The sequence below is a fragment of the Lethenteron reissneri genome, chromosome 32, assembly GCF_015708825.2.
Source record: "Lethenteron reissneri isolate LAM-NWPU_2019-01 chromosome 32, ASM1570882v1, whole genome shotgun sequence".
NCBI lineage: Eukaryota > Metazoa > Chordata > Hyperoartia > Petromyzontiformes > Petromyzontidae > Lethenteron > Lethenteron reissneri.
The window spans coordinates 5360373-5373950 of record NC_083810.1 but is presented as its reverse complement, the minus strand read 5'-3'; the positions used below and the strand labels follow the sequence as shown (position 1 = coordinate 5373950).

Here is a 13578-nt window from a genome sequence, read left to right as displayed (position 1 = left end):
TTTAAGAGCTTAAGATGTGTTTTGTGCTTTCTTATTTGATAAAAAAAAACGGATTTTATACTTTCTCGTGATGTTTTTGCTGTAATCCATTGTGTGCTGCATATAACGGTGCCTTGCATGGCAAATCCGTGCCAGAAAGACAACGCAAAGTAACTTAACGTAAAATTGACTATGTTGTTGTATCACGGGGTGTTTTGTCACCTAAATGTGGCACTGACGTTGACCGTGAACATTATACATTTCTCCTCCACGGTATCCATGTTGAAGAACTACGACCGCCCCCCCAGCCCCCCTCACCAGCCCCCCCCAGCCCCCCACCCCGCCACATAGCCGGGGTGAAAATGCCCCCCCATGGATTGAGAATACGGCTTTAGGGTATATTAGAGTTCATTGGCACAGAATGTCACGCAAAGTAGGAGGGCTGAAAACACGAGCTCTGGGGGCTCAGGGGGAAAGAAGAAAACATATTTTTAAGAAGTTTGCACTGAGAGGGATTAGACGTTAAGCTCGCAGCCAGGGTGGCCACAAGAGATGTCCGGCCATGCGTGACCAAACGAAACGGGAGCCCCTTCAATGGGACTGGCCGAGTGGGTGGGATCGGAGACCCCCACGACACAGCGAGCGGAGGACCCTGCCCAGCCCTGACATGGAACCCAATTCTCCTGCACAAACAATACCCACGACTCCTCTCCAGGAAATTAGCCACCCCGACGCCAGCGGTTCCCAACATTTCTGGACCCGTGGGCAACTGTCCAACCCTCCAATGTATTTCTCGGACCACTTTGCACCAACAACATATTTACAAAATACTAATATCTGCGACAGTGGGCGACAGGGCGGCTACACAGTGGTGACACTTGTGCCTCGCTACAAGAGGGTTCGATTTACCGACTCGGGCGCCTATCTGTGTGGAGTCTGTTCTCCTCCTGTTCTGCGTGGGGTATCCACCATGCTCTTCGGTTTCCTCCCATTTGCTAAACAAAACACACAACGTGACTGGTATTGGCCAAACGTCCCAATGTTGAAAACATTTCCTGCAAATCGCTCAACTGGGATCACACACAGCGGCAACATCGCCTGCTTACTGTAAAGCATGTTGCAGGACCCTCCTGCTAAAATAATCCTGGCACTCTTTGAGGCTTTTCTGGGCAAAGCAAGCGTAAGCATGACCAGCTCCGCGCACCGCCTCCCGCTCCGTAATGATCACGGCCAGCAAATATAAAAAAAAAACCTGCGGTTCATTGTTGGAACCCAAGGAAAAACCGCAATCTGCCACCAGGGCGTACAATTAATCTCCACGCGAGCACGTGGCCTGCAGGACACCCTCCCGGACAGGGCGACTCTGCAGCAGCGGAGTGACTTTGTGCTTTGAGCGCGAGACGCGCAAAGCTCTGCCCCATCGCGAGGCGCATTCAGAACGCGCCGTGCAACAGAGAGTTGGTGGTGCGGAGTGGAGGACACAAGGGGCTTGCGGCGGAGAGGAGGGGAGGGGGTGGGATCAGATCCGGGTGTTGCATTACCATAGGAACCGGCCTCTCAAGCCTCCCCGAGCAAGCTGCAGTACAGTGCATACCTGGAGGAAAGCCACGCATAGGCCCCGAGTGCTCTGCACCGTCCGCTGTGCAATGCACACATACGGTGTTTGCATTGTTCCCAGATATTACCTTCACACTCTTGTTTAGGGATGCCCTTGAATCTGATGAGGATGCCATTGCTATGGTGTTTCACCCGCTCAGACGCGTTCCAAACATTGTGGGAATTCCCAATCGCACCATCGTTACGTTTCTTCCTCCTCCTCCTCATCCCAAACACGATGCAACGTGATGAACACGATACATGGGAGAGGCTGCAGTGGCGCGTTTCGCATTGCAATGGAAAGGCAGAAACGCGGGCGCGCTTTTGTCCGGGTGAGCTCTGAGCTCGGCGTGAGAAAAAGCCACGAGCCCTCTGCAGGAGCCGCGCCGTGCCACGCCAGGGTGGTGGTACCCGCTAGGCACGCTCACAAGACGCTCACAAGATGCTCACAAGACGCTCTCGTGCTGTACCACAGCCTTGCAGGCTCAGTCGGGATGGAGTGGCGTGCCCTGCCTCCCTCGCACGCAGTCACCGCACGCACCGCGCTGCCTGCACGAGTCTCACGTGCACCGCATTTGGGATCTCTGCGGCGATCGCACTCCCATGTTGACTGTGCATACAGCCTTCCCGTGCCACAGTGCTGGTGAGCAGAAGCTCTTGCTGTGCATGGGGGTCCTATTGGCAACGCCCCCTTTTGTGATGTTAATGCTCATGGGGAAAAAATGCCTTATTTTTTGAAGCTATAGATTTCAAATGTGTGCACTGTGTACGAGGCATTGCGTTTGCTATGCGTCACTCGACTCCGCGAAGACTCTCGCGATTGAGATGTTCCATCTCAAGGGATCATCCAAGTGAAAGGGATTAATACATGAGGAATATTTCGATTTAAAGCTTTCGTGACTGCAGTCATTCATCTTCTTGGTTCTTTCGGTAAAGTCACGTAGAATGGAAATAATAAAATAAAAATATTTTATTATATTTATTATTTAATTATTTCCATTCTACGTGACTTTACCGAAAGAACCAAGAAGACATGAGGAATATTTTTGTTAAAATTGTAATTGCAATCTGACTCTGAGATGAAACTACAGCAGTCACTCCACTCCGCTCCCTAGCTTTGTCTGCAAGGATGAGACGTCGCAGGGACTCTGCGAACTGATGTGGGAGTGCTTCCCCAGCGGGCGTGGGATTCCTGGCCCACGTCAGAACCTCAGCTGGCCATTGGCCAAACCAGCGGTCGATTTATGTTGACATTGTCTCCACGTTTATTCGTACAGCAAACCCAGCCAGAGAAAGGCGCGGCAGCGGTGTGAAAACAATCATGCCCCTCTCGCTTTTTGTTCTGCATTTGGAGAAATGGGAAGGGCAGTGCCTCGGACCAGATCGCCTTGAATGGGCTTGGAGGCTAAGCGGTGTTCAGCCTGGTTACCACCCGCACAAAAAGCTTGCTGGAAATGCTGGGTGTTGCAGGTGTGGTGTTGTGGGTGTGAGATTCAACATGGATCGTTGGATCTATCTGTGCTGAGCTTTTAGTGTTATCGCCGATATGTGGGTTTGATTCTCCTTCTGCAAAATATTCACGGAACGCAAGGCCCTTCTAAATTAATCTTGAGACTCATTGAAGCTGTCCTGGCTAAATGGCAATGTTATCATTATTGTTGTGACATCTCCATATGCAAAGATATAATGTTCCTTGTGTACTTTGCCAATAACATCACGCAATGCAATTCACCTTGGTATTCCACCAGCAAAGTAGGAACCATTTCATGTTTTACAACCGGCCATAAGAATGTGGAATTTCCACCGCTGGTTCAGGACTGTAATCAGAAGATGAGCACTGCTTCAATGCCCATCTTCGCACGAAATCACTTTGACTTTTGACTTCATGCATTGGTGACCTGCAAAATATTTCCACACCCGGCGCACTACATCGAGTATACCTCCCGCAATGACTGTGTCTAGCGTGTACGTGACTACTACACCAGCCCACCAGGCCTATACGCCTAGCACCACACGCGATACCCCTCCCAGCGCGGCCTCACCTGCAGGAAGCAGGTGCCCGCGCGCGCGTTCGCCGGCAGCGAGGCGTTGTACACGACCTGCGAGAACACGGGCGGCCCGGCGTCGAGGCCGTGAAGTCCGGCGGCGTCCTCGATCGTGACGGTGACGGCCGCGGACGCGGACAGCGACGGCCGCCCGTCGTCCCTCGCCACGACCGTGAGCCGGGGCCTCGGGTGGGCCGCGCGGTCGAGCGGCGCGGCGGTGCGCAACCAACCCGAGAAGGGGTCCACGCTGAACCACGCCGCCGGGTGGCCGTACGCCGAGGCCTCCAGGGCGTAGCGCACGACCGCGTTGACGCCGGAGTCGCGGTCCGCGGCTGTCACCCGCAGCACGGGCGTGCCCACGGGAGCCGAGTCTGGGACGGAAGCGAGGTACTCTGTCTGCTCGAACACGGGGGCGTTGTCGTTGACGTCTCGGATGTGCAGGGAGAAATTGGCCGTGGCCCGCAGTGGAGGTGACCCCGAGTCGGTGGCCACCACCGTGATGTTGTACGCGTCCTTCTCCTCCCGGTCCAACGATTGGTCCACGCAAATTAAGTAGACCACGGTGTCCTTGGTGGTCAACCCGAATTTCCCGTCGCCCCCAGCAATGGACACGTTCACTTGCCCGCGGTCTGTGGCGTCGGGGTCCGACGCCGAGATCCGAGCGACGAAATCTCCGGGAGACGCACCCTCGGAGATCTCCGCCTCGCCGCTCTCGCTCAGGAAGATAATGCTGATGCTGGGCTGGTTGTCGTTGTAGTCCTCCACGTTGATCGTCACGAAGGCGGTGTCGTATTCCGGCTGGGTGGCGTTGTCTCGCGCCTGGATGACCAACTCGTGCACGGTCTTCGTCTCGAAGTCCAGCGGCTGGCTCAGCGTAATCACCCCGGCGTGCGCGTCGATCACGAAGATCTCGTCCGGGTCGCTCTGCCTGCGGTTGATGGAGTAAATGACCACCCCGTTGGGACCGTCATCCTTGTCCGTGGCAAACACGCGCAGGATGGCGGTCCCCGGAGCGGCGCTCTCGGACACGGCGACGTCGTAGCGCGTCTGGTTGAACACGGGCGAGTTGTCGTTCACGTCGAGCACGGCCACGTGCACGCGCAGGGCCCCGTGTCGAGGTGGGGAGCCTCCGTCGAACGCCTCGAGGAGCAGCTCGTAGCGAGCGACGCTCTCGCGGTCCAGCGGGCCGTCCACCACCAGCTCCACGTTGCCCGCGGCCGCCCGGCTCGCGTCCAGGCGGAACGCGCCTCCCGCGTTGCCGCTTCTGATCTCGTAGCCCTGGACGTCGAATTCGCCCACGTCGGCGTCGACGGCCGCGTCCAGCGGCAGGCGCGTGCCCCGCGGCGTCCGCTCCGACACGTTGAAGCCGACGTCGGCGCGCGGGAACCGCGGCGCGTGGTCGTTCACGTCCACCACGTGGATGAGCACCGGGATGGTGACCCCGCTGAGCGTCACGGCCACGAAGGAGTAGCGGTCCCGCGCCTCGCGGTCCAGCGGACGCGCCGTCACGATGGCGCCCGTGAGCTGCGCGATGTGGAAGGCGTCGTTCACGCCCGAGTCTCCCGAGTCCGAGATGAAGAAGCCGTGGGCCGCCGTGCCGCTCGGCAGCGCCGCGCTCAGGTCCCCGACCGGGGCCCCCGCGGGCTGCTCCTCGAGGATGCGCAGCTCCAGCCGGACCCCCCCCGAGGCACCCGGGGAGAGGGACGCGAGGGACATCAGCCAGCAGCACAGCGAGCCGAGCGCAGCGCCGCCTCGGCTCGCCATTTTCCTGCTGCTGGCCGCTGTCAAGGAGGTGGACTAGCGGGAGCGAGGGGAGCGGGGTGGACGAGAGGACGAGCGAGACGAGCCGAAGGGGGCAGGGCAGGGGGAGGGGGGGGCGGCGGCGGCGGTCCAGGGACCCGTGAGAGCCTCCGCAAAGCCACGATCCTCCGACTCGCTGTCCACCACGGAGACGCGCACCCCTCACCTCGCCCTCACCTCACCCTCACCTCACCCTCACCTCGCCCTCACCGCCCGCGACAGCAGCCGAGAAGCCCGCGGTCACAGCTCGTGCCCGGCGCGCGGAGGTAACGGGGCGCGGGGTGGCCGAGGATGAACGGTCGAGGCGATGGCGAAGGAGGAGTCAGCACCAAGCATCACCGCCGCTGCCGCGACAACGCGAGAGGGAGGGCGGCGCGTGGGGCGGGAGGAGGAGGCGGCGGGAGGGGGGGTGACAGCGCTCTAGGAGAGACCGGAGTTTAAGAGAGACGGGGGGGGGGGGGGGTTACATTTTTTTGTTTAAATTTCGACACAAAAGCCACCCGCTCCAGGTTCGTCTCCTCCTCTTGGCGCACACGCGCGACGGGCCCAGACACCAGCGCGTCCCCTCGTCTCATCTGCCTGCGAACACCGCCACCCCCGGCATCGCACGCCTCCCGGCGCGGCACGCATCTTTAAGTGATCTCGCGGATAAAGACGGAGGAGCAGGGAGAGGGGGAGGATGAAGAGGCGGGCGTGAGAAGCGTTCAGCGGCGGCTGCACTGGCAGTGTCACAGCGCCGCACCGAGTCGATGCATTGGTACTGGACGTGGGGCGCTGACAGACCCCGAGACGGCGGAGGGCCCCTCCACCCCGCCTCCACCTCTCCCCTATCCCCTGAATCAAAAGGGGGGCCCCCATCCCCTGCGAAGCCGCGTCTCGCCGAGTCGGCTGCGAGCGTGCAGAGCGAGACGGATTGTAAAACGAAATCACCGCCATAAACGCTCTGTCTCTCTCGTGAATAAAAACATTCCGAGCTCCAATGCAGATGTGGAAATTGTCGACGAATCTCACAGTTCCCAAGGATATGGTAAGCACGTAATAAATGTCGTTTTGTAAAAGGGCTTGCTAGTCGCCTGTTATCTCGAAAGCTAAGCTTTGGGCCTGGGTAGTTGAATGGATGGGGGCGTCCAAGACGCGTATCAAGGCGTTGTGCAGGACGCAGCTGCGGATGCGAGTGGGCAGCAGAGGGCAATGCAGTCAACCCCGTTGTACCGCACTTTGTATGCTCCCACGTCTACGATCCCAATCCTCACCAACTCGGACTTGGTCAGCGTGGTGAAGTATGGTCAAATAACCCCCCGCCCACGACCCGCACGGTATGGGGGGGTCTTCATTCAGCAGTGGATGGACAAGAGCCGTACACGAGCAAAAGCTGCAACTTCATCATCCCTCATCTGTCCATTGCAAGGTGCACGTCTCGCAACTTGGTCAACATCCTCCCAGGGGGTGTCGCGACGCCACAAACCATCTCGTCCACGAGGTGATCTCATCGCTCCACCCCCGAGCTGGATGTCCTGTCGGGCATCCCCTCCCCACTCAGCCAAGTCCACCCTAAATCAATGCGTTCCTTCCTGCGTCTGTCTCGAGAAGTGTTTTCATAATCAGAATGCTTATTTATACTGGAGGAATCCGATGGGCTATAAAGCTTGAAGTTTTCGTGACTGCAAGGATCTATACTCTTTGGTTCTTTCGGTAAAGTCACGTAGGTGAAAATAAAATAAATACAAAATATGAAAAATATTTTTTTTTATTTTTTTATTTTCACCTACGTGACTTTACCGAAAGAATCAAAGAGTAGGGCTACACAACTCTTTTTCACGGGCTAAGAACGTCACAACAACAAACAGTATAACGACACGATAGGAGTTCAAAGTACAAGATGGGTAAACAAATCGCCCAGACACACACACACACAAATTAAACGAAATCATCCCCATCTTACCGGACAAAGCCCACAAAAATGTGTGTACACACGCATCATTACGTGTGTGTTACTACTATACACGTATCACTTGACACCCTTGCAAACGAGATGCTCTGTATAAACTGAAAACGAAATTATATATTTTTTTATTTTACCAGGTAAGGCCCACTGAGCTGTATAGCTCTTTGTCAGAAGCGACCTGGGAACAAATGATAGCTCAACAAAGTGGCTTATCACGTGGAAATGTATAGCAGCCAAATACTCGAAACACATGTTTCCAGATGTGGAAGGAAAAACGGGAAGAGCCAGAGAAAAATCCACGCGACCACGGGGAGAACACGCAAACGCCAAATATACAGCAGGCGTCAGGGTCGGGACCGAATCCACAACCTCCTGTATACTAGGCGAGGTAGTTAACATCTCGCCATCGTCTCAAGGGATTATCCAGGTGAAATATTTTAGTAAATGGATCTGTTAGGGTGCAAGGATATTATGGACCTGGTAGGTTATGTCGGGAGGAAAAAAAGAGAATGTGTTATGGTTGTTGTTAGATGAAATGACGGTGAGAGCGATGGACGTGGTGGTGGTGACGAGGCTGCGAACGCGACCGTGGGAGTGAAAATGAATTGACGTGAGCTGGGAGTGAATGCACGGATTTCAAGCGTTGCTTCACGATGCTCGAGATGGTCTACACCAGGGGTGGGGAACCTTTTTTCTACCGAGGAGCATTTGGATATTTACAACATCATTCACGGGCCATGCAAAATTATCAACTTAAAAATTAGCCTGTTATATTTGGGTCAAACATTTAATTAACTCACCCCTAATGCGATGGCTGGAACTGCTTCTCTTTGGTGAGGCGTGTGATGTTAGCTGGTATTGATGATGCTGCTACTCGCAACTGCTTTTCCAGGTTTGCTCCTAAATTTATTGAATTTCGAGTCCCGCCTGCGGTTGCCTTGGCAGGGCCACACCAAATGATTTCGCGGGCCTTAAACGGCCCGCGGGCCGGACGTTCCCCACCCCTGGTCTAAAGGGATATTGAAATCAGCAGGCATGGTGAGTGGAGAGGAGAAGAGACCGCAAGCGAGATCACAAGAGTCGGACGTGAATCTTCGTGGGTCACTTGCGTGTTGTCCTTCCCTCCGCACCTCCGATTGGCACGGGCTGGCCACGTACAGGTGCGAAAGAAGTTCCACGTGCTCACCCCACGTGCTCACCACACGTGCTCACCCCACGTGCTCACCCCACGTGCTCACCACACGTGCTCACCACACGTGCTCACCCCACGTGCTCACCCCACGTGCTCACCACACGTGCTCACCCCACGTGCTCACCCCACGTGCTCACCCGCCACGTGTTTACCCGCCACGTGTTCTGGAGTAACAGACACCGGCATCTGAGCAGCTGTATCACGTTCAGCACGCTCAGAGCACCGCCTAGCGGACAACATGGGGATCGCCACCCCTCTGTGCTCTCTTAACACGAGTTTTTGTGTTCGATCGCGTAATTATAAATGTGTCATAATAATAGGGGTTTTCCCCTTTTTTCTGGCAACACAAGTTAAACCTTTTACAAGGATTCATGTCTGCATTAACCACAATACCTGTAGTCGAAATGCAAACAAAAACACACTATGATAATATATGCATTGTCCTTGAAACTGATTGGTCCATACCAATGACAGTACTTTGATAGTGCATTGTCGTTGAGCTGTACGCCTTTTGGCGTCCTCTGGTCGAGCACCAATTGGGTCGAGGCTCAAAAGAAAGCCGCCCATTGGTGTGGACCAATCAGTTTCAAGGACAATGCATATATTATCATAGTGTGCTTTTTGTTTGCATTCCGACTGCAAGTATTGTGGTTAATGCAGACATGAATCCTTGTAAAAAGGTTTCAGTTTTGTTGCCAGAAAAAAGGGGAAAACCCTATTATTATATTTTGGTACTGGCAAAGGAGGTCTAATGATATAAATGTGTCGTTAACCCGCCACCACCCGACACAACCAACCAGTAAGGTTTGTCACGTAAACAAAAGTGCCAATTAGTTACCACTTCAGCCCACCGGTGTGTTGGAGAGTAAATCCACAACGTTTTTCAATTTGAGTAAGACGTTTCGCTGGTAATTACATCCAGCACCTTCGGGCGATTTTGCCACATTTATACTTACGCGATCGAACCTAAAACACCTTTATTATGAATAACATTGGTCGCAAAAGCCTAACGCGCCCCTCTGCGCTCTCAAGACGGTCCACGTATCGGTGCCCCCCCCCCACCCCATCCCAAGCCATTGAAATCGACAATAAAACCACCCACACGTGTGGACTTGCTGGGAATTGAAGAGGCTTCGTGTTCGGTTTGCCCAGCGGTCTGAAGTCACCGTTTTACGAGCGCAGGATTGGACAACCTCACACACACACACCACCACCACCACATCACGCCGCCGTGGGCTTGATGAAAAAGACACTAGGACTGTCTGTATGTCTTCCAGCTCAAATAATACATTGACGGCGCGTGGGTGCGTGCTGGCGCACACGCGGGGCAAGGCCGGGCTTGCAGGATACCCAGGGCTTCATCTGCGCCGATCAAATAGAGACATTTATTGTTTTATGGATTCGAGCCGAATGATCATACGTGCACCCCCCCCTCCCCCAGCTCATTTCCCCATGCTACAAACGCACGCGTAGACGACGCGCCGTGCACCTGTGTGTACTCAGTACAACACGTGTGACCTCGTGTGTACGCAGTGCAACACGTGTGACCCCGTGTGTACGCAGTACAACACGTGTGACCCCGCGTGTACGCAATACAACACGTGTGACCCCGCGTGTACGCAGTACAACACGTGTGGCCCCGCGTGTACGCAGTACAACACGTGTGGCCCCGTGTGTACGCAGTACAACACGTGTGGCCCCGTGTGTACGCAGTACAACACGCGTGGCCCCGTGTGTACGCAGTACAACACGTGTGGCCCCGTGTGTACGCAGTACAACACGTGTGGCCCCGTGTGTACGCAGTACAACACGTGTGGCCCCGTGTGTACGCAGTACAACATGTGTGACCCCGTGTGTAGGCAGTACAACACGTGTGGCCCCGTGTGTACGCAGTACAACACGTGTGACTTGTGTGTACGCAGTACAACACGTGTGATCCCGTGTGTACGCAGTACAACACGTGTGGCCCCGTGTTTACGCAGTACAACACGTGTGGCTCCGTGTGTACGCAGTACAACACGTGTGGCCCCGTGTTTACGCAGTACAACACGTGTGGCTCCGTGTGTACGCAGTACAACACGCGTGACCCCGTGTGTACGCAGTACAACACGTGTGGCCCCGTGTGTACGCAGAACACGCGTGACCCCGTGTGTACGCATCACAACACGTGTGATCCCGTGTGTACGCAGTACAACACGTGTGACCCCGTGTTTACGCAGTACAACGCGCGTGGCCCTGTGTGTACGCAGTACAACACGTGTGACCCCGTGTGTACGCAGTACAACACGTGTGACCCCGTGTGTACGCAGTACAACACGTGTGACCCCGTGTGTACGCAGTACAACACGTGTGACCCCGTGTGTACGCAGTACAACACGTGTGACCCCGTGTGTACGCAGTACAACACGCGTGACCTCGTGTGTACGCAGAACAACACGCGTGACCCCGCGTGTACGCAGTACAACACGTGTGTCCCCGCGTGTACGCAGTACAACACGTGTGTCCCCGCGTGTACGCAGTACAACACGTGTGTCCCCGCGTGTACGCAGTACAACACGCGTGGCCCCGTGTGTACGCAGTACAACACGCGTGGCCCCGTGTGTACGCAGTACAACACGCGTGGCCCCGTGTGTACGCAGTACAACACGCGTGACCCCGTGTGTACGCAGTACAACACGTGTGTCCCCGCGTGTACGCAGTACAACACGCGTGGCCCCGTGTGTACGCAGTACAACACGCGTGGCCCCGTGTGTACGCAGTACAACACGCGTGGCCTCGTGTGTACGCAGTACAACACGCGTGGCCTCGTGTGTACGCAGTACAACACGCGTGACCCCGCGTGTACGCAGTACAACACGTGTGGCCCCGCGTGTACGCAGTACAACACGTGTGACCCCGCGTGTACGCAGTACAACATGCGTGGCCCCGTGTGTACGCAGTACAACACGCGTGGCCTCGTGTGTACGCAGTACAACACGTGTGACCCCGTGTGTACGCACCAGGTTGAGTAACCCTCATGAAGCTCCAGCCCAGGGAGGATCGCCAAACATGCGGCTCTTCAAGGGCTGCTTCGCGACAGTTATTCATTAAGCGCCACCGTCTCGTATTCACATTGCATTGTGCGGATCTGGATATATGGAGTTTTTTTGGGGGGGGGGAATTAAAATAAATAAATGTGGCTCTTCTTCTTCTTCTTTTTAAATCCTTTATATTAAGTTCACTTGCTTGCTTGCTTGCGCGCTTACGACCGTGCAAATCTTTCGGTCGTTTTTTAACCCACTTCCCGTGATCCAATCGAGCTGACATTTTGCACACAGACTCGTTGTGCGTGACAATCTATTTTCGTGAAACATTTTTTCCAAAATTTTACACTTTTTAGGATTTTTTTTTTATATTTAATTACCAATTGCTTAATGGTGGCAAGCAATCATCTGACCCATAGGTGGCAGCCATCTCAAGCCAGAGGACGAGAGGACTCTAGCCGCCACGCATATAAAGGATTTATAGTAGAAACTTTGTTTTTGCGGGTTACATTTTTATATACGTTGCCGACAGCCGCTCGAGCCAAATCAATCAGAATGCACGCGCGCGATCTCAGATCTCGGAGGCGAAACAGGGTTGAGTCTGTTCGCTGTGCACACAAACAAGGCCACCTTATTAGGGCTGCAGGCCGATAGATTTGTCCTTCCCCCGCACCTCCGATTAGCGCGGTTGGTTACGTACGACGCGAAAGAAGTTCAACATACATCCAGTGTTGTGCTGTACTTCTATGCTCCCGTGTCTAGAGACGCCGCCTTTACCGACTGACCAGCGTGGGGAAATATGTTCAAATAACCTTGCCAACCTGCACAGCGTGGGAAGATCATCATCCACCAAGTTTAAAGTTTTCATTTATTAGGTATAGCCCTATGAGCCATGCGGCTCTAGAGTCGGGTGCAACCGCAACAAACAAACTATGAACAGAGAACATCTTAAAGCGACGACGCGCAACAGAAACATCCTGGATAAACCAGCAAATCTTCCAGAAAAGAAAAAAACCCACCAGCGTCTGAACTCAATCACTCTCCGCGTAACCGTGAAGTACCCAGAGGGGGCTTTGCTCACAATGGAATCCGCAGAAACGGGTTCCAGAGGAACGGTTTACGTGCCAAACGAAGCAATGTGACATTCAGAGTTTACACTCGCAGACTGTGCTGGGTCGATCGGATCATTCTCCGCGGAATGAACCATCATCCATCGTTCACGATCACAATTAGAAGGCGCACGACTTGAACCCAAAGAGTGTGCATTCAGGAACGCGGGAGAGTAAATTAACACGAGGGAGAGAAGTCTTCGTCTTCTGACTTGAAGACGCCAGCGACCCCCAGCGTAGGGCCCAGTGAGAGTGGAGGGAGCGAATTCCAGACGACTCGAGCTGAGAAGCGACATTCGCCTTGGCTTGATCCCTTGGCTTGATCCCTTGGCTTGATCCCTTGGCTTGACCCCTTGGCCTGATCCCTTGGCTTGATCCCTTGGCTTGATCCCTTGGCTTGATCCCTTGGCTTGATCCCTTGGCTTGATCCCTTGGCTTGATCCCTTGGCTTGATCCCTTGGCTTGATCCCTTGGCTTGATCCCTTGGCTTGATCCCAGAAGGAGGGGCACCTTGAGTCAGATCAGAAGCTGTGACATGGAAGGAAGATACGGGACGAGACAGCGGAAGCCCAATAGGCCGGTTGACCCAGAGCGTGTGCTTTGTCTCAGAGGACAAGCGACTTTGTACGTGAAGCGCTGTCGAACTGGAAGCCAGTGGTGTTCCATCGGCTGCGCGAATCCAACATGAATCACCAACACCATCAGCCGTGCAGCCCTCACATCTTGGCGGCCGCCGCAAATGAAATGGCCATTGATGAACAATAATATATTGCGTTGTGTCCATCTCTGTCGAGATCCCGTTGTGAAGTGGCCAGGGGCTCAGCGGTAGAGCGAGCGGATCGCAATCAACGAGTTGCGAGTTCAATCCCTGGTTACGGGGATGACCATC

The 13578-nt window shown here is 54.7% G+C and overlaps 1 protein-coding gene across 1 annotated transcript in view; it reads right to left on the bottom strand.

The window, feature by feature from the left end:
• DCHS1 (dachsous cadherin-related 1) overlaps positions 1-6265 on the bottom strand; it is a 46714-nt gene extending 40449 nt beyond the window's left edge. The window contains exon 1 of the mRNA XM_061563796.1: positions 3618-6265. Coding sequence (XP_061419780.1) covers positions 3618-5384 — 1767 coding nt within the window. The 5' untranslated portion in view covers positions 5385-6265. The remainder of the gene's footprint in view (positions 1-3617) is intronic.
• Between the last annotated feature and the right edge of the window lie 7313 nt (positions 6266-13578).